A 25,452-nucleotide genomic window follows, 5' to 3' on the forward strand; every position below is an offset into this window, starting at 1 on the left:
CCGTCTTGGAGCCGGCTGGCATTGGCTCTATCAGACATAGGGGAACCTTCTAGCAGCTTCTCACAGAAGCCACCGTTGTAGCCCCTCCGCTACCAAAAACTTGCCACGCAAACCCAATACAAGGGTCTTAAAGCATACATTCCCATTCTCTTGCGGTTTATAAAAAGATAACTGAGAGGAGCTAGCGGGCTTCTCCTAGGAGCCTGCTCCGAACAACAAAACCTGCTCTATTTATGCAATGGCGCTGTGTCTTCATACAGAGAAACGTGAAGGATCACCCAAAACCTAAAAAGACTCATTAAGTCATCCTGAGGTCTGCCCACAGCCCCGCAGAGCTGGGCTGCGCTGGGGCTGGACTGCACTACTGCCGTTACACCTCTGGGCTGCAGGGCAGGCACTCTTTCAGGGCAATGCTTTCCCAAAAGGATGCCCCTGAAGATGGCCTGCACTAAGAGACAGGGGGAAGCAGGGATATTTTTTTTTTAGCCTGGCAGTACCCGTTTCCTAAACACGGATCTTTTTGCGCAATTTTTTTTTCCACAAAGAATGATCAAAGAAAAATTTGCACTTAGGTTAGGTGACTTGCAGGAGGAGTTGCAGAGTTGAGGCATTAAAAAATTTAGCTTCTGTTTAAAGAGGCGCTATTCTGCTATGTATTTCTTTAACTTAGATAAAATAATTAGGCTTTCTGAGCTTTACTTGCCCTTTATCCTGATCTTGCAAAAAGTTGTTCAAAGGGGATAATGCTTCTATAAGCATCACCAAAATGATATGATTCTGTAAAGTACGATTTTTCACTCAAAAAATAAGCTTATGAAGGAGTGGCTGTTTCTGTCTTACTTTCTACAGGAGTTTCCTGCAATTCAGATTTGATACTCTTGAAACAGACCTGTTCTGAGTATTTTCAGAATAACTATGTATGACTATAGTTTTCAGAGCAGTTACGAGTTTTCTTTACATCACCAGTCTTACAGTTTCTGTGAATCACTGGTAATGTTATAAGGCAAAGAAGTAACTACAGCTTTTCAATTCCTGAGATTCCTGTGAGTCCTTCTGGGTCTGTATGATTTATTGACAACCTAGATCAGATGGGCTTTGGTTGCCTTAGTCCAGACTGTAAAACATATGGCTCCACATATATGGATTACAAACAGTAGCTGATACTTACTGCAACTGTTGTGCTAGATGCTTTGCAGCAGAGTATCGGGAAAAGGAGAATTGTTTCTTTCCTTCTCTCCTTTTTGATAATTTGGGATAATTTTCCTTTTTTCTTTTTTTTTAAATCTTCTTGATCAAAATATTGTGCAAAAAGCAGTTTTCAACAAAACTTTTCCAGGAAAGAAGAAAACACTAGGCCAAGCCTGAGTTCTGATAATGCCATATACATCACCCCAGAGATATTGCAGTGGCTGAGCTCCCTGCCAAGGCTATGAGACCTCGATGTCTTTTGGCAGGGAGAATATAGTCTGCTCGATGCCGCCAAGGGCAAGCAATAGCAAGACCGGGGCAACCAGTCCAATCTGGGACACTGGGTTAATCACGTGAAGATACATTGCATGTTCCACACTTAACGGGGTGAGTTGCAGATGGGAGATTTACAGTCATTTTCTTGGCTTGGTACCCCTCAGGCCCTATCCAGTGCATTATTTTAAACAGCATCCTTAATATTAATTTATATGTCAGTGTCCAATAAATATCCGTATCTTTAATGCTCTGCAGTGTAAAGGAAGTGGAGGCTGTGGGTGCTTTTAACAATGTTCTACAACAGCCCTGAGGACAGCCTCGAAGGCACTGCTGTGTCCCTGAGAGACACCACTGAGGTCCTGGGGCACATTGGAAGCAAGGCAGCATAGAGCTGAGAGGCGAAAATTAACCCAGAGACAAAACTAAGGTTGACTGTAGTTGGAGGAAAGTGGAGCCTGGGTGGCTCTGCTGAAAAGCAAATCAAGAAAAAAGAAATCTGGCCAAAACCCAACATCTGCTATTGAAGATACAGGTCACTTATAAAATGCCGCTCTCTACCTACCTGCCAGCCTGGATGGCTTTCATTATTCAACAGAGACAGGAATATCCTTTGGCGATGTGTGCGCGCACAGCATCCAGCACAGTCGCCGTGCAGTCCCGGATGGAGAATTGTTTGTGTATGTACACACACAGATATACATATATATATATGTATATTTAATGTGCAGCCTGTATTTGAAATCTCACCTACGTCCACACCAAGCCAATTTATGGGTAGATGATGGAAGGTCATAATTAGAATTAATTAATCCAGTGGGAAATCCATTCCCAGGCAGCTCTCAGCAAAAGGTAGATTGGCAATGTAAGGAGGATAAGCTGTACTTCTAAAGCTCTTCTTAGATATTCTTGTCTCTTCCAATATCCCCCGGGGTGTGAACAGGTGTAATCTCCCACCCTGGGAGCCACCCATTTTACTGGTGTGCACTTTCTCACAAGGAGGAGAAGCTAAAGACATAGTCCAACACCTTAAAGATGCTGGTGAAATATAGACACAGAGCATCCTCACAGTTTGCTTCCCCAAATCCCTCCAAACTATCCAAACAGAAATAAAAATCTCTGTCTGAGCCTAGCTCAGCCCTTGGCATGTATATAGAAGCAGGGTTGCTGTTTCTGAACATTTTGGTGGGCAAACGGAGACATAAATGACTATGTGGCTCACCTGGTCGACAGTGGAGCTAGAACCTAGAGCCTGGTGCTACCATCTGCTGGACCACGATGTCTCCTATATGGAGAACTGGTGCCTGGCTTTTTGAAGAAGGAAGCAGATGCTTCCCCACTCCCAGATGTTTCCAAGATTTTCTTGTGAGGAAGCTAAACAGAAATTTTCACAAGAACTGGATTTTGTGTTTTGTTACAAAACAAATTGATTTTTCCTCAATAAACCCATTTTGCAGTGTTTGCACCATCGCTCCTGCAGCAAGATGCACTAAGGACGCACTAAGAAGTTACTACTGTTTAGTGCTGGCACCTCAGTAGTACCAAGTGTCTTAATCATGGCGCAACCAACTCTACACCACCCAGTATAAAGACATTACAGAAAATCAGCTTTTGCCCAAAGGTGTTTCTAATCCAAATAATTTTAATAATACAGGTATTTTTTAAATAGGTAAAATCAGAGTTTGCCCTGAAAATTTGGAAACTGGAGGATAAAAGGAAAAACCATTCCATCAGAGAAGATAAAATTAGCTGTGGTCTAAATTTCACCGCAGTATCTCATGAGCATTTGGTGCTCTTCAAATGTCCCACACGTATATTAGTTTTATACCCACTTGAGAACAAAGTCATTTTCACATAGGATTTTTAATGCTTAATTATTCTTCTTTTGTTCTTATCTCCGTCACTATCCAAGTTTTAAGTTGTTTAGTTGCTCAGTGATTTGAGTTTTTTAGTTTCCAGAAGAGAGAGCACAAAGGTGATGAGGGAGAAGGTCCCACTGACACAAATGGGGATTTCCAAGAAAGGGCACTGCGGCCGGCTGGACAGCCCCAGCCTTCCAGGGAGAACGTCAGCACGCAGTAAATGCCAAATTCAAACTCGCAGGGATTAAATCCTGTGTGTCCTCACCCAGTTGCATCTCTACTGGCATCAGCCTCATACCTGAGTGCACACAGGGACATTAACATCCTATTTCTAACAGCCAGCCACCACGCAAGCTTCCCTCTGAAATGCAATGCTGGTGATAAGAAAGTCCAGACTGGCTGCATTTATCCCCATCAAGTATCTCTAGAAACTACATGTGCTTTATCCCCATTCGTCTCAAGCTTGTAAAAATGTTTATGTCCCATAAAATCCTTGGGAAAGCCCACAAATCTATGAACATTTCAGCAATGCATGCCTACCCAAAACTCTTGTATTTCTTAATCTCGCTCCCTTACATGTGCATTTTTAAATATTATTTTTTTAAATGAGAGACAATCCCAGAGAAAACATCTTTATAAAATGAAGATCAGAGTTGAAAATATATTTATAGAACTTAAGGGCATTTTCCTAACAGGTTGTAATTATCCTTAAAAAGAGCATAAAACCCCCAGGAAGTCCAGATATAAATATACACTACCAAAGAATTAAAAGCATGTTAAGGTAATAAACACAGAAGTATCCAATGACCTGATCTCATTCCCGTCAGATAAAATGGAGACTACTAGTGCTTTCAATGGGACACAGATCCTGAATTAGCCATAGGGTGCCAGGGGCGGAGGGACAGTTGTTCGAATCATTGATCATGGGAAGTCGATAGCAGCTCACTGCAGATGTTAAAAGTTGACATCAGTTTTGTTTGTGTGTTCTGCACTGCCTTTTCCTATGTTTTTTTGGTATCTGGTTGTTTTACACAGCTTTATAATGGCACACATTTTTTTCTTAAAGTATTTAATTTATTTGTGGATTTGAACATATTGAGCTAGTTTTTACGGAAATTATTTTCACTCGGCCAAGTTGTTCTTAACAGGTGATTGCAGTTACGTTCCCCAACAGCTGTTTCTTCACTGAAAGAGGCTAGGCAATCTTTTAAAACCACTGACCATCCAGCATCTCCCATCAAAATGCGTTTGAAAATGGCACTACCAGTTTAGGACACAACTCCAGGAACCCACCAAAGAAATGCGAGATTTTAGCCTGCAAGTGACTCATGGGGCACCATGGCCAAGGGGGCTGGGCAACCCCTTCTTCCCAAACAGGTGTTGAAGGGGACCAGGAGCCAGGCTGGCTCTCAGCCAGGGGATGCCAAAATCCTTCAGGAACCTGCTGTTTGTCAAACTGGACGAAGGAAGGGCATCTCTCAATAGGTCTAGGTTAGCAGAATTGACACGGAAAAGGTGATTTCCACAAAAGAGCTCCCAGACATTGCTGAAACACCCTGAGCTGAAGTCTTAAGTCATGGTCAGACTTCTTCTGATTAATAGTTTGGGCAGTTTACCAGTGAACTACAAGCCCAAGAATGGCAATTTTTTTGCCAATTCCTTTTTCCTTTTTTTTTTTTTTTTAAGTTGCCTGTTAAATATCAAATTTAGCCAGGACCCATGTCCTCATAGCTCTGTCTGGGGAAACATCATCTCACGGGTTGTATGAGTACCTGCCACTCCTGCCACAATGGCTTTGGTAAAAAGAGGCGATTTGGAAAGGAAACGCTCCGGAGAAATTAAGCCCTTTTATACAGGTAATCAACTGAAGTGAGTGAAAGGGCTTTCCCTCCCGAGAGCTCCTCGCCCTAGTGGAAGCGGTTCTATAGATGCTATTTTGAAAGCATGTCATATCCATTGTGTTTTGAAACATTTAATTATTTGTGACTCCCTTCAGCGTGGGAGCCTTTCTTCAGCAGTGCTAGGTGGGGTAATACTCTCATAATCATCTCTTGAATATCGCGTGGAGTCTGTCGCTGTTGGATGGGGAATCGGTGACGGCCAGATATTCGGGGGTTGGGTGCCTGGGGTTCAACACGGATTTATGCCCATGGTATTTAGCTCATGGCATACAGGTATCCCTGGTTTTATAGTATGCTTTTGTGTATGCAGTCATCCCCATTAATTTGTGTTTGCTTTGAAAACAGATGACTTCGGTGTTTGCAGATTTGTACACACTTTTGCTGTAGAAAAACACCCACAAATGCTTACCATAATCTGGAAAGCTTGTACAGCTGTATCTAAGGCATTATCAAATGTAACCTTAAAGCAGATGGCTCATAAAAATATGCATGTGCTTGGAATATTTGGACCTACCATCCCTAGAAACATTCTAGAAACCAATCTAGAAATTAGAAAGGCTTCATCGTAGAAAATTGGGCTTAATTCAAGAAATCAACTGCTCTCAACTTTTTCTTTTAACTAAAATAAAATCTTATCGTATTGAGTACCTTCATGCACTGAACAGAAAAGCAGCTAGACTTGAGTTTTATTCTACCAACTGTACACAAGGGATGCTTCAGTGACAACCATCCCCTTAAGATAAAAACAAAAAGTACTTCTTACTGTTAATTTCCATACATATATAAACATTTCTCAGTGTTTAAGTAAAATCAGCTCTTAGTTTTCTGCAGAATGGGGGTTAACTCCCTGGAGAAACGCGGGGAGTCCAGCAAGCCACTGGAAGAAGCTGACCTTTGGTACCTGTAAGTGCAGCAGAGAGGCGGCCACTCCTGCCAGCTGGGGTGATAATCCCCTTTGCCTCTCTTAAGTGATAGCTGATAAGTCTGCACAGAATTAGTTGGTGATGTTTATTTATCAACTGGGTCTCTTTTCACCACTAAGTTACTCAGAGTCAATTTTTTGGGTAGGGAAGCTTAGTTTAGATTGCTCATAGGTGAGGTTATGAATTTCCACTGGCTTCCCCTGGGCAGGTATGTGGGTAGATGTGTTGGAGGGGAGCTCTAAAAATTTGTAATAGATTTTTTTGAGAAAGAAAAAGCAAAAACCACTGAAACATCAACATTCCTGGAATACCTTTTGCGAAGGCTAAATGCCCTTGTTTTTGTTCAGACTGAATGAAGCAAGAGGGAGTACATGGCTTTCTCGCAGCTGCTGGGATGCTGATGATGCTCATTGGGGCTCGGTGAGTGGCAGCAGGGAGTCCCGTGGCTTTTGGGCTCCCTTTCCATGTCCCAAACATCCCAGTTTTGTGAGTTACAGCTGGCCCTAGTAGGAAGGAGGAGCAGAGCCCTGAAGCTGGAGCAAGCACTCTGCTGTCCCGAGTTTTGAGCAGGACTTATACCATAGAAGACATAGGCTGGGACTGTGCATTGCCATAGAAAATCTGGTGTAAAATAGGTAAATCTCTACACGGCTGATTGCCCTTCTCTATACAGAGTTCACCTGGATCACATCTGCTCTTGATCCATCCATCGTTCAGGTAGCCTTAAGCTACACTTGGACGTCCTTTCTCAGGATGGGCACGCTCACAGCAATTTTGTGCTGAGAAACTGGAGTGAGGCTGTTTGGGATCTTCTGGATCCAGTGTGCTTAGATACCCTCTTGAAGCTTGACACATATGTTTAAGCATGTATATATGACACATATATTTAAGCATATGGGTATATGCTTATGTTCCACTAAAGTCAAAGGATCAATGTGCTGAAGTGCTTCACTGTACATGGGGAATAACACGATGCTGTGCAGCATTTTAAAATACACCTCAAATGGACAATTTGCCATGGCTTTATATTACTTTGTGACCCAGCAATACCTTTGAACAAAACTTTCTGCTTGCTTCTTGTTTCCTGGACATTGAAAAACCAGTGCAGCATGCAACTGAAAGCTCTATTAAGAAATAAAGAAGAAATTATGTGATAAAATCACATGGCAGCCCAGCCAGGGCTGCATTTCGTTGGTAAGCCTTTTTCTTTTTGTCTGCTAATTTATGGTCCTCTCCTCAAAAGGCTTTGTGTCACTGGCGTGGGGTGGCTTAACGGACGTGGAAAGAGGCAATGAAAGGGTGTATTACCTTCTGTCCAGGAATAGAAAAGGAAAAATGAAAATAAATCACTTGCTTTTGACTGAGGACAGGCAATGTCACACCAAGCTGCTATCCATGAGGACTGTATGATGTATTTCATCGTTCCTTGTACAAGTGGGGATGTGCATATGGGACCTTGAGGATAGAAATGGCCTTATCATAGTAAATGGAGCCATGAGAAGTGGCCCTGTGCCAGGGGTCGGGGGTAAGTAGCTTCAGACACATGTAGAGTGAGTGGGGATGGAGTAGGCAGAGGAGACACAAAATCCAGCCCCTAAGGAAAAATGGAGAGCTATCACAGCTCTAGCTTAGGGAGCATCCATGCTACTAATGTCATGTTAGAGGTTGTTTTCAGTGAAAATTAAACTGCTTTAACTGCATCTCCAAGCAAAGAGAAAAGCCAAGATAAAAGTGTGTAAGGAACCATCATTTATGTGGAGACCTGTTTTTCCAACCCTTTGTACTCATGGAGGGATGACTGTGGGCACCGGAGGACAGCCAGAGGATAAGCAATGTGCTGGTATCCTCACTGTAAAATTGCCAGAGTTGGTGGTTTTGGGTAAGTTGGGATCCACATCCCTACTGATGCTGGGGAGACACAGCCCAGCTTAAACCTGTCCCAGCTTCAGTCAGTGCTTTTGCAATGTGCGCAAAAAAAAAAAGGGATTTCAGCTAAAACCTAGTAAAGAGCCTAGGTTAACTGCAATATGAAGTCATGGCCAGATGGTTACCATCCAGCAGAGGAATAATGAAGGTATTAAGGTTAATTTAACAGGCTTAAGTCTATAGGTGGTCTTAGAAGGCTGCAGTCAAGTAGCTGAAACTTGCCACCCTTTACTTGCCCTGGAAGCATGGAAGCAGCAGCGGTGGATGGAAGCTCGTGTGATACTGCCGGTGCAGGTTTAGTGCTGTGGAGGATGTGCTGGATTTCCCCGGGGAGCGTGGGGGGAGGCTGCAGACCTGCCTTTCTGAGCAGAGGTTGCTGGGGGAGGAGGACAGAGGAGTTTGAGAAATTCTGAGCTTTTAGCAAGGAAATCTATGAAGCATAGAAATGTCCATGGATTAGAAAATTGTATCTACTGTCATGTATAAGACTAGTTAAAAATTTCCAGCGGGGTTTCCCTTTATCAGTGTTATTTCCTGTGCTGTAGTCACAGTCTGTCCCCTGACAGATGTGTTGCTGCTTTAAAATTACAACTTCAATAGAGCAATGAGGAGAACTTGCTGTTTTATTTTGAACACCGGAGAGTAGCGACCCTTGTGACTCATTTGTTCATGGGGATGGAAAAAGAGGTTCAGGAGGAGCAGGGTGTCACCCCCAGGGAGGAGGTGGCACAGCTGGCATCAGTGAGGAGCATCACCCCCCAGCTGGGAACCGATGGCTCTGGGGATGCACCATTACTCAGCTCAGATCTGGATCCCTTGGGAATCCCAGCGGGCCAGCACTTCATCTTAGCTCACTTTCTTTAAATGAATCTCCAGCACTGATGCCTCCCAACGAGGGGTGACATACATCCATGCACTCCAAGATGGGGTGTTCACCTCCAGCCTGACCTCCTCAGCCCTTCACCCCGCAGACCTCCCTAGCCGTCCCCACCAAGGAGTTGGCCCAAGCCCAACAAATGGACAACGTGGGCAGTGGCATTTCAATGCCTGCGATGGTGCCTGTTGAGTCCCCTAGCCCAGATGTGGCCTGTGGGACTGTACACTTACACCTTCCCCAGCACAGCAGGCAATCAAACTTAGGGTTTTTTCATATTTTGTCTCCTTTGCTGGGGACTTGGTCACATGAGTTGTTCCCAGTTTCTCTGTCTAGTCAGCTTTTCCTAACGGCATCTGGCTTCCCTCACAGGCAACCCTTCGTTAGGAGAGCTCGTTTCACCTGGGGAAGAGGTGGGAAAGGCTGATCAAAGCGTGTGGGTTCCTCCTCAGCCTTTTTGCTTCCTGAATTTGTCTGGTCAGCCTTTGAGCGCATTTGAGTCCATCCTGCAGAGTAAGGGAGGAATGGGGCCCTTTGTTTGCTTGTTGCTGAAGCACCTTACTTCTAATTAACAGAGTGATTTAATTAACATTAGGCAGAATCCGCCCGGTTTTGTTCCCTTAGGGGGTAAGGGGAGGGTAGCAGGCAAGGCAAACAGGTAACATCCTTCTCTGGCACTAATTCTCCAGGGCATGGTCCGGATTTCTGAAGGCTGCTCCAGGCTATCTTCTCCAGACACTTTGAATCTAAGGAAGAAATAAAAAACCGGAGTGTGAATAAAGTTCATATTTGGGGAGGAAGGTTGGCTTTGACTGACTATTTGTTTCCTCAAGTGATGGGGGGGAGGGGGGGAGTTTTTGAGAGATCGCAAACAACTTCTGAACGGCTTAGAGCAGAACTTAGGAAAATAAACCCAGTGATTTTTTTTCAGCTGAAAATGATGTGTACAATGTCATCCTTTTCTGCCGTGCTGAGGTCCTCATTATTCAGAGGAACAAGCACTTGCTGCTCCAGATTTTAAGTGTATGAATCAGAGAAGTGTTAATGGATGGCTACTTGTACCAGCTAGGTCTCCATCAGACCTAGGTACAACAGTTTTATACCATATGAGGCTTGATAAGTTTATAATATATTCGCAATATTGCCTTTACTAAGTATGGGTTTGTTGGATTTTTGGCATTGCAGAGAGCATCTCTGTGAAGCGTAGGACCAGAGATATTCGGGTACGGCACAAAGGAATGAAACATTTTCTAGGTAGCTGCAGCCTGGCTGCACAGAGACCTCGCCTGACTGTAGTTTGGGTCGTCTTCTGCCTCTCCTCCCCAACAGGGCTGGCAGGGCACTTGCCATGATAATGTGGTTTTTTTGGTTTGGTTAAATTTACTGCTTTAATCGGGACTTCTGATTCTTTCTTAACATGTTGCTACTGATTATTGTCGACGGGGGAAAAAAAAAATGCCCTTCTCTGAATGCTACACTAGCACAAAATATCCTGTCTTTATTATTTTCAATTAATATTAAGACTGAATAGTGCAGCTTTGGCACAATCTAAAGTGTGAACAAGGTGAATTAGATGAGAGATTACACATTTTTGGCATTCTGGCATTAGCTAAAATAGTTTAAGCTTTGTCTTTGGTGGTGGTCTTAAAGCAAGTGGAATGTGAGAGTGGAATTCGGGACCGGCTCCGGAATACCCTGGTGTGAATTTCTTCCTTTAGAAGAGAGTGCTTAATTCCACATATTAACATGTTGGGCTATCTTACTAAAAGTGAAGTTACGCTGATTAGTTACACTACAGAAGCTAAAGTATGTACATCTGCTTGAAGCAGGCATTTAGTGGCAGGAATAATGGTTAACTTTGCTCATGTAACGTTTCACTTCAAGCATCTCAAGATGCACATAACTGACGCTACAGCTGGGAGAGGGTTTTTTTTATTTATTTTTATTTTATTTTAAATAAGCAGAATTCAAATCGTTTATTTTCGAAGTTATTTCCTCCCCTCAGATTACAAGAATTTCACCTCCTTCCTTATTACAAGAATTTCACCGCCTTCCTTGCTAAAGTGAACTCTCCTTCTCCTAAAATAAAACTATGATGAATGGAACTAGAAAGGTAAATTCTTAAACTTTCTTTAAAATATACTGTTACACAATAAAGTTCCCAGTATTGATTAAGCCCAGGTGGTCTGCTCACCCAGCAAACATATTTTACAAAGCTTTATTATGCCTCATTAGAATTCACTCCTTTAGAAGATTTCTAATTATATTGTCTAATAAAACTAAACCTTCGAAGCTATTTGCATATTATATGAAGAAATCTCATACAACAAACTCACAGTGGATTCAATTAACATAATAGCTAATTATATATCCCATCAGCCTTTAGAGTAGCTCAGCATTCATGTTGCTCCTGTTTTAGCCTAGAGCAAAGGAGGTTTGAATTTTCACTTCTAAATATTGACTTTTAACTAATATCAAAAATGATTTGAACACTTTTGTGGATGAAAAGATAATGATTAAACTACATGAAACATTGTAAAAGACTTATTTCCAAGTCTTTGAAACAATTCCTGTTTAAACCTAAAGCTTCACATATTATCCATTCCGAGTCTGTCTATATTTTATAAAAAAAAATGTCCAGATATGTCTAATTGTTTTGACAAATGTTTGATTGACAGTTCGGTTATTTTGAAACTGCCTACTTCCTGCAGTTACATTTTGTATATTTTTCATTGCACTTTGTAATGGAATTGTATTCTTGGTCGGTCGTGGTATCTATCAAGCAAGAAATTTAGGAGTAGATTAACAGAGACATAGTAATGAACAGGCATTTGAGTACCCTATAATTGACTGTTATTAGGGTGTCGTCACAGTAGTCTGTAATGAATTCTCTTGTTTTGTTTTGAAATTGGATGAGATATTCTGGAAAAAAACACAAAAATAAATGCGAAAGTTTCCTTCAACCTTAAAAAAAAGCCCCAAAGAAGCAAAGCCCTCTTTTTTTTTCCTTTTTAAAGATTTCAAATAATTTGAAGGTGCTTCCGATTTTGAAATGCTCAGTAGAGAAAGCAGGGAGGGAAGGATCAGATTTTGTGACTTATTTGAAAATTAAAAAAAAAATAATCGTGTTCCTCAACCTCCTCGTCAAATGTAATGAAAAATCTGCTGGGTATCATATTTATATTTTTACAAAAGATAGCACATAAAGTTTGTTGCCGAGTAAATGGTTTTCTCCCATTACAATGATGGCTGCCTTTTCATTCATATTTTAATGAGGTTAGTATCTCTGAGACAGCTTTTTCGGGGTGGAGGCCCATGTCTCCGGTACAATTACAATAGGAGTTGCTTTATTGACAAGTACTATTCAAAATCTTCACAGTATAGAAAGAAAGGCTTTAGTTTTCCACCACTTGTCCAAATACTTATTCCTCTCTTACTATTAAAACACTTTCAGAAAGAGCACTCTCAACTGCCTAGAGCCCTGTACACCCGGGCAGAGCACAGCTCAGCAAAAAATACTTCGTTTAAATTCAAGTTGCATTTATTTCTGCAAAAATTTCCCTAGGCAAATCCCAACAAATGGACAACAGAAATTAATACATTGTCTTGGCAACTTCTGCATCCACGGGTTTACAAGAAACACGCTCATAATAATAGCTGCTACCCGAAGTGTGAGTCTGACTCAAAAAAACCGAGGGAAGACAAAGTTATTTAGAGATTATGCATCCAGTGTGTAATTTATTAAAGAGAAACAAAAAATTAGCAAATCCAACTGTTGGCAAGTTATGATCTTAAGTTTTTATTCATCTTCTTTATGTATATGCTATCTCTAAAATAATTTTCATTACTGTAGGAAGAGGGAATACAGCCGAAATCTAAATATGATGCTAATACAAGCCATGCTCAGCCTGAACCACATCACATAGTTGCCAGTACGCGTACAAAAACTTTCTCCTGCATCCAAAAGAAAGTACACGCAGCAAAGCCATTCCTGTAAATTTCTGGGTTTGTCACACGAATTCTGAGGGTTTGTTATTTTTTTCAGACGTTGGATGCATTTTCTCCCGGGTCGGTGCTTGGCTTTGCTGCACATGACAGCGTTCAGGAGATGCGAGTGCCCTGTCTTTGGGCAGGGTACCCTGTGGCATCTGTGGGCTTTGGCTCAGCCACGCTCACAGTGTTCCCGGCCAGCCAGGAAGCCACGGGAAGGGGCTGCAGAGGGGCAATAGGGGATAGGCTACATACCTGAATATCGGTTGGAATATAGACATGGAAAATCTTTTTTTTCCAGAATTCACAGAGTAAAACCCTTCTTCTTACGATACTGAATATCTCTATGTGTAAAGAAATGCAGCCATGAAAAGTGGCTTTCCCCATCAGCTGACTTAAGTTACTTCCTGGAAGTAGCTTAGAAGGGGGATGAAATTTAGTCCAATTTATTGCTATAGCAATCAGATTGCAAAAAAAAATCCCTCCCGGAGCAACACTGACCTCAATAGAAGTGATGCCAGGGCTGAAATCAGACTGTGAGTCTGAATCTCACCTTCTGTCGTAAGGGCTGTAAAACCTTCCTCCCGCGCTTGCAGGTTATTTTATTTTCTACCTTCAGAAACTGCCACGTATTTCTTTTTTTGGAGGGGGGGGAAAGCGGTTGCCGTGTGCCGAGTGCTGCCTGAGCCTCTGCACTCCCCACCCCGACGGGAGGAAGAAGCAGCGGAGTTTGGAGCACAAGTTTCGAACACAACTTCTGCCACCGCCTTCCGCCTCCACCAGCTTTTTTTTTTTGGCTTGTGAGACATTGTGTTTTCCTGAAAAAAAATATTTGCATGCCAGTGGATGAGACTGACTTTTGATAGCAGATTGTGGTTTTGTACGAGCCTGTCTTTGCTGTAAAAATAGGTGACGCTGCCCTCCAAACAGGGTTGGGAGTGAAAGACTGCAGTCTTTTTCTTTTTTTTTTTTTTGTCCTTTTTTTTTTTGGCCTTTTTTTGCTTTTCCCAGCCTTTTTTTTTTTGTCTTTTTTTTTTCTGGTCTTTTTTTTAGGCACTTTTTTTGCTTTTCCCAGGTTCCATAAAAAGTAGTCTCTCCATCCAGAATGTGACTGGGGGAGGGAGGAATTTCATAATGGGCCCCGGCGCAAGAAGAAGACGAAGGGGGAGAGAGAGAAAAAAACCCCTCTAAGCTTTAATTTTAATTCTCCTGCCTTTATTTATCTGATTTGTGGCCAGATGGTGGTGAAGCAAGGCAACCCCTTTGTGCAAATGAAGCCCACATGTGAAAGTCCTTCTGTAATGTAATCATTGAGACCGGAAGGGTTCATACTGTGTCTGAAAAGAGACAATGGAGCCGGGATATATCAACATCGCCGAAATCGAGTTCATTTGCGATGCAGGCCCTTTGACTATGGTTGTCATGAAAACTTCCTACTTTGATCAGCAGAGGGTGGAGAGAAAAAGAAGAAGAAGAAAAAAAAAAAGAAGTCTTCTAAAGGGGCAGGGATGCGGCGCGGGTGTTTGCTGTGCACTTGGCTCCGGTTCACGCCCCTTTCCGGAAGACGCAACAGGGAGAGGAGCATCTTGCACCTTGACCTGTCTAGACGGGGCGCGAAGTTTGGGGTTTTTTTTTTTGTCCCCGTTTCCAAGGGCGAGGGTTGCTCTTTGACCCCCACCGCCAGCGGTGGTGGCTCTCGGGGCGTAGGTAGCGGCCGGAGGTTTCCTGCCAAATTCTCGCCGCGGCCGGGAGGGAAGGGGATGGACAAAGACACGGACCAGCTGTTCGGAAATAAAGCTGAAATAGTAGAACCTGGGAGAAGCTAGGTTTTGTAAGCTATTATTTTCCGCACAAAACCCCTGGGAGGTATTAAACAGCTGCATCTGAGCTGGCGAGCAGCGGCTAAAAGACAGAGCAACAACTGAAAGCCCGGGACTTTTGCAAACTCCGCTTCAACTAGAGAAACAAGTGGCTGGAGCGCCAAGGGCTTTCATGGCCCGAAACATCCGCCGCCAGCGGCCGTCTCCCTTCGCCGCGGTCTCTTCGGGCTGCCGGGAGGTTTCAAACCGGGCGACTGGCTTCTGGAGGAGGGCGAGGGGTGCGAGGGGCGCGTTGGGTGTGAGCTGGAAGGGTCTGCGCAGGTTCTCCAGGGCCACCTTAGCTGGAGCTGACGTTTTTAATTACGTGTGTAATGTAATGTGTCAACAGTTCTACATAGCGAGAGGGATGCTCTTTTTCTCTTTCCGCGATCTAACTAGGCATTATCTGTATGAAGTGGGGGGGGTTCGTAATATAATAAGCAAAAAAAGTCAATTTTTGCCTCCATGAGGTTCCTTTAGCAAAGTCAGAGAGCAACTTAACAGAGTTGTTGGGACAGAAAAGGAGATGGGAGAGATTTGCTCCTAGGCAAGAAGAGAAAAATCTACGCAGACTTTAAAAAAAAATTGGGGGTTTAATCTGATGCTTACAAACCGTTGAAATTTGCAGTAAGCCAACATAACGAATGAGTAACCTTTTATTTTCCAGCAAAAGCTGTGTCAGTGTGCCCACTCTTTCTCATCACTAGGAAATTCATACAGATCGTGCCTTGTTTTAAGATTCTTGCCATACTTTAACCTACTCTGTGCTGGCTCCTCGCAGAAACCAGCTGAGTATTTGGAGATAACACTGCGTTTTGTCAGATGCTTTATAACATTATTTAGAAACGTATTTGGATCTATTTAGGGCTTCATAAATATGAATAAAGCACTTACAAAAGGCACGTCACTTGCAGAAGTAACCCACGGATTATACCAGATGCTTTATACGTTACAAATTTCCTAAACTCCAACAGTTCAAAACTACATTTTATTTGGGGAATTTTTTTCTAAGTGATTAAATATAAATCAGCGTTTCCCAGAAAAAGATCTCTGTTGATTTATGTGTGGGAAATAAGGGAATTGTACTAGTGGCTAAAAATCCAGATTGCTACTAAAGTAGTTTCAAATATTTATGGACAAATTAGAGGAGGAGGGGAGGGTTGTCATCTTTTTTTTCTTAGGCCTCGTGGCGTAGGGATGGATTTTTCTCAGCTAATTCTGCTAAAAACGCTGAGGTGATCTGCCTGGCTTCATGCCAGCACCTTCTTCAAATATATGTATATTTTTTTAATGCTTTTGCGGTCGTCTTTTTTTTAGCTCTCATGGAAAGCGTGCAAAAAAAAAAAAACAACCCGAAGACCCCAAAAAAAGCCATGGGGTTGTGCTGGCCGTGGCCTTTCAAGCAGTTGGAGACTTGAAAGAGGCAGGCAAGCGAGCCAGCGTGCACGCTCGGAGGGCCGGAGCTCCCGGCGAGGAGCACAGGCAGCAGCTCTGCCTCGGTCACCGCCAGCTCGGGGTTATTGCATGTCCTGGCAGATACTGATTTGACGTTTTTTAGCAAAGCACAGCAAAGGGCCTTTTTGTGTGTGTGTGTACTGAGCACGACTTCCAGCAAGCAGATTTTATTTCAGTATGTTTTTTCTCCACCCATGTTAAAGGGCTACCCCTTGTTTATGGGTTGAAGTCTGGATTTTGGGGGACAGGAATTGCCTCTTAACATGCACCCAGGCTTCCTAAAAGGTGCCAGACGCCAGGCTGGATGGTGCACCCCCTCAGAGCCATGCTCCTCCACCCTTCCCAGGGGGTCAGAGACCCATTTTGTGGCACCGAGGGGAATTACTAGCAGCTCCCTTAATACTGGGGGAGGGGGGGGCTCGGCAGCTCATTGCTGGCGACTGCTCTATCTATAGTGAAACCAGAGCTGCATCTGCATGGTCAGGGAGCTGTATTTATTGCACATCGTGACCACTAATATCAGAATACAAATTGGGCTTGTTTTATTTAAGTTTCGAGTGCCTCCTCGCTGAGTCCATGTTAAAAGGGGGGTGGGGGGTCCCTAACCAAGTGAAATGCCTTTTGGAAGGGTTTTCCCCCCAACCCGTGAATGTGGTTGTAAAACAAGAGTGAGGCTGGGCATAAAGTTTAAGTAATATTTGGTAGCATTAATTCTCAGGCAGCCCCCATTCATCCCTGCGCTGCGTAGGGCAGAGGGAGCGGAGCGAGCCGGGAGCTCCTCGCCGCAGCACCACAACCGCCTTGCTTATTTCTAGGTAAAAAAAAAAAAAAAGCACAGTACGAGTATCCTCCTTTTTTTCATCCTTACAGTGGGAAAGTATCGTAGAAGAGTATGAAGATGAAATATTCTCACTTATCGCCCAAGAGGCAGACTATCTAGCTGACAAGCTGTGCAGTGAAAAATCAGGTACTGTGTCTGATGTAACATGTGCTCTCTCTACAGCGGTGTGGGGTTGGGTTTTTTTTCAAACCCAGCGTACTGCTTTGGAGGAGAAGTGGGCTGTTGTTGAATAAGCAATGACACTACATGACTTTTTAAAAAACACCCCTTTTTTAAAGGCTTTTAGTTCTTTTAATTCCTTTGTGCATATTAATGCAGCATAATTTGAGCATCCCAGCTAACGCGGTGTGTTTTCCTCCTGGTGTTACATGATTTTTTGCTCCTTATGTGTCTGCACTGTCATTTCCAAGTCAGAAATGAAACTAACCCTCTTGCAACAAAATACAGGCATTTGTTTCTCCCATCTAATTGCTAATTGCAGCCACTAAGCTGAACTGTGAGCCGTGAAAGTGCAGGTTTAGAAATGTGCCGTTCATTTTTAGATGAACTCTTCGTTGCCATCAGACAAGAGTTGTCCTTAGAAGGACTGGCCAGCCCACCGCCATCACCTACTAGGGAGGATGTATTTTATGAATGTCTTCTTTCTCTGTAAAATATATAATTTCAAATAAGCAAGGCCTCTCTTCAATCTTGACAAAGTAAGAAAATGCTTCCAAAATTTAATTATAGCTTATTTAAAATCTTCCTCCATTCCTCTATTTGTTGCCCTCGTTTTCAGTGTTGGGTTTTTTTAACTTTATATTAATTTCTGAATCTAAAAAGCACATCACTTAAGCCACTAAGTACTATGAGACTGTAAATGATGTTGAATTATCCTTCCTCAACCTGCTGCCTTTAGTGATAGAACATGCATGAAAATATTTATCTCAGAATCAACGCTTGTAAACATTGGTGTGTGTTTTTGAGATTTAAAGGCTGTAAGCATTATTTGGGATGTAAGAAACAGAGCCCATAAAAAGTACTAGAAGTTGGTGAAAGCTGACTCACTAGAAGTTCATAGAAATAAGTTTGTGTACTTTAAAGCATCGGTGTATTTTTAATACTTATTGAAAAAGCATAGTCCAGAGCACTGGAGAACTCCGTCTGTAACGACAGAAAGTTCTCTATTTGTGCAGACAAATAATTTCCAAAAAATAAACTTTCCAGAACAGTTTGATTTTTTTACAAATATTTCTTATTTGTTATATCTGCCATGACGGAGCTACTCTCTGTCATGCCAGAAGGGCAGACACACCGAGTAACAAATTATTTTGAAAACAACGTACTTCCTCCAAAATGGACGGCAGGATTTCTGGTAGCGGGACTTGTACAGGAAAACTTTCTGGGCATTTCAGAAACAAAACCCAGAAGGGTCTGTGGGATAATGTAGAAAAATCATCATCTTCCAGAGAGATTTTCTCAGAGAAGAGGAGATTGGGATAAATCCCCTCTCCTCCTTGGCTCCCCTCATAGCAGCCTCTAACCCTTTTGGAGAACAAATTGCAGGTTTGTGCGTCTTCAGTAATACCACAAAAATATTTGCCAAAGGTGTACGCAAAATATTCATATCAAAGCCCATGCTGTTAAAAATATCTTTTTTTTTTTTCATGGATCTGCTCAAAAGCTTTTTTTTTTCCCCTTTGAAATCACATTTTGGGTTTAAAACCCACGCTGTGTGCTCATCCAGACTGCTTACATCAACAAACCGATTTCCTCACTTCTGGCAGAAGAGATTGCTGTAACCGCACGTTAGCCTCATTCACACAAATACCCCCCTGCATACATGCAGGGCTGCTCTTCCTAACTATAAATAGTGGTCCACAGAGAGGCAAGAAGTTTCATTTTCTTCCTGGCAATTAGCACAGATAAACAAGCTGCCGTTTAATAAACAGAAGTATAAGCCCTCATTGTTGCAAATATAAGATGCTTGCAAAAGTGGCAGGAACACTACAGAGCGATGCTGAGCTACACTGGCATAAAAATAAGGGCAAGAAATTAATCTGCCATTCCCCGCATCGCCCCATTGCCCATTTAAAAAATGTCAGTATGTTAAAGAATAAAGACTAAAAAAAGCCACAGAGACTTTTTTTTAAGCTGATTCGCTCTACGTATAAAGTGGGATGAAAATAAATGTATTAAATTGCATTAAAAATAATGAAAATATTTCCATTAACTCTGCGGCAGTCAGGAGCTGGCAGAGGAGCACAGTAATACCTGAAAGAACAGGAAAGTGCCTGCCTGGATTTTTCCAGGGAAAATAAATTCAGGCTCTGGTGGCACTGGAAACGGCAAGCCTTCGAAATTGTGTCAGGATTCACGCCAGCCACGCAGCACTAACATGTAACTTACCAAAGCCTCCAACTCACAGAACACAATGAGAGTTGTATTATTAAGTCTTATCTATCTTACAATGGCAATTTTCATTAATACGTTATATTAAAGCAATATTAAACTCTTATCATCTTACTGTAAATTATTGGCTCTTTTTATTCAGAGCTCCATGAGTTCATTCAGAATGGCATTTTTAACTTTTGGGGGGGGGGGCGCAAATTATCATACTAAGCGACAGAAATAGTATAGAAAACCTCTCCACGGGCCAGTTGCAGATTTTGATGCTGTGGATTTCACCGTAAAGCAGGAGGGGGGGGCGGGAAGCCAGTGGTGTATTCATTTCATTATTATGCATTTAATTCCGTTTTAGAAGGCTGCGTACGTGAACGTGGCTTATTTCTTGTGGCCCGTTGCGGACTTATTAATATTGGTGTAATCAAACCCTTTTTATACTGTGCTATGGTAAAATTATAAGGGTTGCAGTTTCCTCTCAGCCTACAAACATGACATTAATGGAAGTCTCATATTATAGGAAGAAAACCCCTTATCCGTAAGTCACATTTAGTACTTTTTTTCATTCTAATATCATACTAGCCCCTTTTCTGTGGGTACTGGAGATGGATGTTTCTTTTTTGGTTAAAAAGTGGGAAACTTCAATAAAGTCTTTTAGCATGATCAAACTGTTTGATATTTACAAGCATAGATCCGTTCGCTGTCATGTATTCTTTGATCACGCAAAAAGTCTCAGCGCTAGACGGGCAGGCAAAACCTGCTGAGACACACCTTCAGATCCTCTACTATTTTTACAAGCTTAAAAAAATCTAAAAGTTAATTTTCAAGGAGACTACCCTTTTTTTTTTATCCCCCCCAAACAGGAGGTGCGGTTGCCGGTTGGACCAATGGAATAATAGAGGTTTTTTTAATTGGAGAGCCCTTTAATTTTCTTTGCTGATTGCCATCATTTTCTATGTGCTCTTTCTGGTTATATATATATTTTCAGTTGCGATAGTTGGGGTTCAGTGCCATGCCAGCAGCATTTCATTCGGGGTTAGATGGAGTTATGCAAAGACCAGTAAGAAGTCAGAAACCAGCTAAAGCTTGTGCTAATGTATAGACCAGGGCCAGTTGATTTATAAGTGGAAAATAATTTAATACCACATCTTTTATGAGTGCTGAAAGCTACTGTTTAAGTAACGCCAGGACTTCTCCTACATCTTTTTTTTTTTAATGTGCTCACAGCTGTAAAATTGTTCTGTTTGACTAAAATCTTCCAGTTGCCATTTTATCTTAAAAGTGACTTAACCCATGTATTTCTTTATTTAGCTGTTTGGAAAGTTTGACTATAATTTAGGCACCCAATGTTGAGTTATACAAAAGTGAAACAAAACGCTCTTATTCAACTGCAAAGAAATCCAGAAGCCTCTTTCTGCACAATTATCGCTCAAACTATTGTGTTTTTGCAAACTGATACTTTCTAGGAAGCTCGTTCCCAGTGAGAACTACTCTCCTGGAGAGTTTAACAAAGCTAGCAGCTACATCAATTAAAAGCAACTAAAATGTCTGTTATGGGTATGTGCAGAATATTAAACTGCCATTAAACCATTTACCATTTGCCTTAATACCCTCTGCAAGGTTATGGTTAATAAAGGCAATATATGGGGTACGAAGCTGTGGTTTAATGCTGCCACAGTACCCTGGAATTACATGTTTTCTCACATTTTTCTCCCCGTGCAACTAGGAAAAAGAACAGTATAGAGAGAGATTAGCCTTTGAGTCCCCTGCCCTGCAATAGGATCTGTGAGCGCAGATTTCCCTGAACACTACAAGGGATTGAAGGATCCATATCGGTGGGGTTTATTAAAGAACTGGGCCGTGACAGTCCTTGTTTTAAAATACCAAGTTTGATTAAAAAAAATCCCAGATTTTAGCTGCAGCAACAAGATTATACTGGGAAGACAAGGGAAAGTGAATTTAAACACTAATGTGAGCCCCTCTGGAGAGAGAGACGGGATATTTTCTATGTTTACTGGTGTAGTTAAATTTTTCTTGGGGTGCAATATGCTGGGGTCTGTTCTCCAAGGCCGACCCATGGCCAGCCCCATCCACGGGAGCACCAGCAAGTGCCCAAAGCCAGATGTCAAACCCACCTGGGCAGCAGCAGGTTGACCACGAGAGCTTGGGTGCTTCCTGACTTGGGTTTCTAGCAACTATTTCTCCATAAACTGTGTTTATGTGATGTGAAAATCATTAGAGACCCCGGCGTTGTGGGATAATTTTTCAATTAAAATGAGCGAGAGTTTTCAGGGCTTTGCAAAAATGCCACCTTGTGTGGGGATGCACGGGTCGTGTCCGTCCCCTGTAAGGGAAGAGTCAGACCCTGAATTATTTAACACGTCTGAGGGCAGGAATTGAGAATAGATTGCTTTACTCCATTTCTTAAAAATCCTTCTTGCTCTTTTTTGAAGTCTACATCTAAAAAAGCCTGACTCACTATCAGTGTGTCATGGTTATGCCTCACGCTGTTCCTCCTTTCTGATTTATTGTGCAAAAGTAGTTTAATGTGCTTTAATTTTCACCTTAACACTTTCAGTGGTGGAAGTGCTTCAAGAAGAAAACCTGCCTTTTTCTAGTTCAAAAAATATATATTTTTTATTAAAGAAACAGGTACTTTCAGCAAAGTGTTACTGTTCAGCACATCAGTAAATCACAGGGAACTTTTCCTTCTTTAGGCACCTCTGCAGAGGCTGATGCTCACACAGGGTTATAGAAGAGTTCAGCTCCTCATTTCAGAGTGAAGTAAGATGAAAATGCCATTTTTTTTCTTGTATAATCAATTCTTGCCATTGTAATATCTCCCGTATTTTCTACTTTTAATCTTTAAATGTGCTCACATTCCCTAATCTTTTTTTTTCTTTTTCTTTTTTTTTTTTTATTTTAACTGGTTTCCTATTTCTGGTATTTTGAAATGAAACGTGCAGAGTTTTTGGTGAAAATGTGGAGTTTAACGGGGAGCTGGCTATTTGACCTCAATTCTGTGTTCAGGTTTTTATTTACCCCGAGGTATTCATCTCAGTTGTGCCAATTTTCACAAAATCAACACCTGATTGTAACAGAATTAGAGTCTGTAAAAACCGAGCCTCCTGCTCCAGCAGAAAAAGATAACTAAGATAATTTCAATAAACCTATTATTTTTTCACGTTCATGTGTTTGTTTTAACAGATGATCAATTCATCTGTATTTCTGCACTAGAAAAGAGTTTATAGCTAAGAGCTGCTAAGTTTCTATTGCTGCTGTTGAGATGGCGACGGGAAGCTTTCCAAATATTTCTCCTTTTAAAGGCGAAATAACTTAGTGGAATGTGTGTAGTTTCCTTAAAACAAGCCATTCCTTTAAAATTTCCATATCAAAGTCCTACTGATCCCAATATAAATGTTCACTCAACCTGAGCACCACTAGTGTAATAACTTTTTTAAATGAAAGATTTCTTGCTGAAAAAATGGCAAAAAAACATCAAAATATTCCCGACAGGGGTTATGCCTTTCATCTTTGGGGTTTTTTTTCGTCCAAAATATTTATTAATCAGTATAAAATATTCAGTCATAAATCTCACCCAGAGCTGGGACTCAGTTCAGGTTGTCGTTGTGTCCCCGGAAGATGAAGTGGGAGAATATCTGCTTCGGGCTCCAATACTCTATGAAAGCACTGTTTAAAAAGACTTTAACTACTTAGTTGTGGTTTTAAGGTAACAAGGATAGTTCATTCAAAGCAGTAAAATATTTAGAGAAAAAGTAAGCTTTATAACAAAAAAAAAATTCTAAAATTACATTTGTCACCTTTACTGCAGATTGAGTAACCACTGAAGAATATAAAATGATGAATCCTATTGTGGAAAAAAAGCCCCACACTGATTAAAAATCTGTTAATATGTGTCACATAATTTTAAAGTTTATTTATAGATTTTTGCAATATTTGTAAAGTTAAATATTTCAACAGTAACACAGTCCATCCCTCAGTGAGTGTAAATTGTTGGAGCTTCACAGAAGCCATTGGAGCAATACTGATTTACAGCAGTTTAACATCTGGTCCCCTAAATCTTTTACACAAGGATCTGTTGTCTGGCTTAATGTTTTTAAAAAGACTCGTAAGTTTTTGCTCGGGGTGCAATATTTTCTGCCATATCCTACTGACAGACCAATTTTGCAGAATACTTCGTCAAAGTTATAATTTGAGTATCGTGGAGCAGCTATACTATAGAAAAAGGAAATGCCTTCAGTATTTAAGGAAGACTTTCTTCACACTTAATCCAATTCAACACCTTCTTTCATGTGTATGTAAACACTGATTTTTAAAGAAACTTTCAAATATTTGAACTCTCTTACTACTTCGTTCTGCTTCCAAATGGCCAATTTACGCTGAGATGGGGTCTTCAGTATAGATACTGAGCTCACTTCATATGCAAAACCTACAGTGAGCTGGCTCCGTGTAAACTCCAAGAGCAGGAAATATTTTTATGTGTTTCTTATACATTATGTACAAAACTGATACGTATACATATCAAACTAATGGGAAAGGTTTGGATTCCCCTCCCATTTCCATTCTGTGAAATCTGTTGTTTTTTGAGTGGACAGAAAAGACAGATTTGGCCCAAAGCGTGTTTAAAAAACATATATTACCAGGTCATATAAAAGGGACACAGGTGCTGGGAATCTGTGCAGCTATTTCAAAGTGTAGCTAATTTTCACCTTATTTTTAATCATATCTTTTTTTTCCCTGAATTTAAAAATATTTTCCCTGTCTCTAGCATCCTCTTTTTATCATTCAACATGAAAAACCGATGAAAGCAACAAATAAAATTTATTATCCAGGAGAACAGCATAGTGCAAGTGGCCGACCATTATCAAAAGACCAAAATAAACAAACCAAGATGGCAATAGAGAGTGATTTCTCGGGTTTTTTTCCTTTTTTTTTATAATTAGAGGGAACTTATGTGCTTTCTGTAACAGTGACTGGTAAATTATTTCAGGCAGGTATGTTAGAGTTTTCTTCTCTGTCTTTTTAAAATTTTAGTGCTGTCTTGTACTTTATTTGGTATGCCCTCAAAACTGATCACAATCATGATATAAAAGAGCTCCTGACTACCTGGCCAGGTTGTTTTACTGAGCATCAAGTCCTCTAGTGCCGTGCTCCATGCAAGCCTTCAACCACGGAGGTTAGTGTGGTTTATGCTGAGAAAACATTACTGGATGATAGTATTGATATACGACCCTCGGAAAGAAGGTCTTTCTTTAAGGTATAATTTGCACATTTACATTCTGCCTTTGAATTTCACACTGAAAAACTACCAGAGGATCTTTCTATATGTTCCTTTTTGCATCAAAGATAAGATACGGGCCAGATTCATCCCTGTATCACCCCAGTCTTATCCTGGTGTAACTTGGGTGCAACTGGAACAATGCTGTAGTGGACCACATGTGATATGTACTGTCACCAGCCTGGGGTATTTATCTTTTGGGGTAAATACTCAGATTGTTTCACTATCACTTTATTGAAGCAGATACTGAGAAGAAAACTTAAAATTTGTGAGGCCCCTTTGTGAGGCCAAACTCATCTTGCGTTCAGTGCTCTGTCTAAAAAAGGATTCACCTGTTTTATCTTCTGTGAGCTAGCAGATTAGGTAAAATGATATGACATGACATGACATGACATGACCTGACCTGACCTGCTTGGGATCCCATCTATCCAGATATTTATATAGCTCTTCTCAGCTGGTCTCCTCAGTTCCCTCCAAGAGATCAGCATCTCAAAACCTATATGGAAAATCAGAGAACTATGTCCTGACTTCAGACCCTGTCTTTTCTCCCTTATTTATCTCACCCTACTCTGATGAAGTCAGAGATGTGTCCAAAGGCATGATCGAACCTTTTTGCCAATGCAACAGAAATGTGAAGGTCGTTTCTAAGAAAGGAGGACCAGATCCTTGCCCAGAGCAA

At 41.5% G+C, this 25,452-nt stretch overlaps 1 protein-coding gene across 1 annotated transcript in view; it reads left to right on the top strand.

The window, feature by feature from the left end:
- The window catches only part of CNPY1 (canopy FGF signaling regulator 1), a 60,009-nt gene that overhangs the window by 21,084 nt on the left and 13,473 nt on the right, over positions 1-25,452 (top strand). Inside the window, exons 3-5 of the mRNA XM_009322502.1 lie at positions 15,267-15,343; positions 16,114-16,312; positions 17,122-17,218. Coding sequence (XP_009320777.1) covers positions 15,267-15,343; positions 16,114-16,312; positions 17,122-17,218 — 373 coding nt within the window. The remainder of the gene's footprint in view (positions 1-15,266; positions 15,344-16,113; positions 16,313-17,121; positions 17,219-25,452) is intronic.

Source organism: Pygoscelis adeliae, unplaced genomic scaffold (assembly GCF_000699105.1).
Source record: "Pygoscelis adeliae isolate BGI_AS28 unplaced genomic scaffold, ASM69910v1 Scaffold123, whole genome shotgun sequence".
In the NCBI taxonomy this organism is placed as follows: Eukaryota; Metazoa; Chordata; class Aves; order Sphenisciformes; family Spheniscidae; genus Pygoscelis; species Pygoscelis adeliae.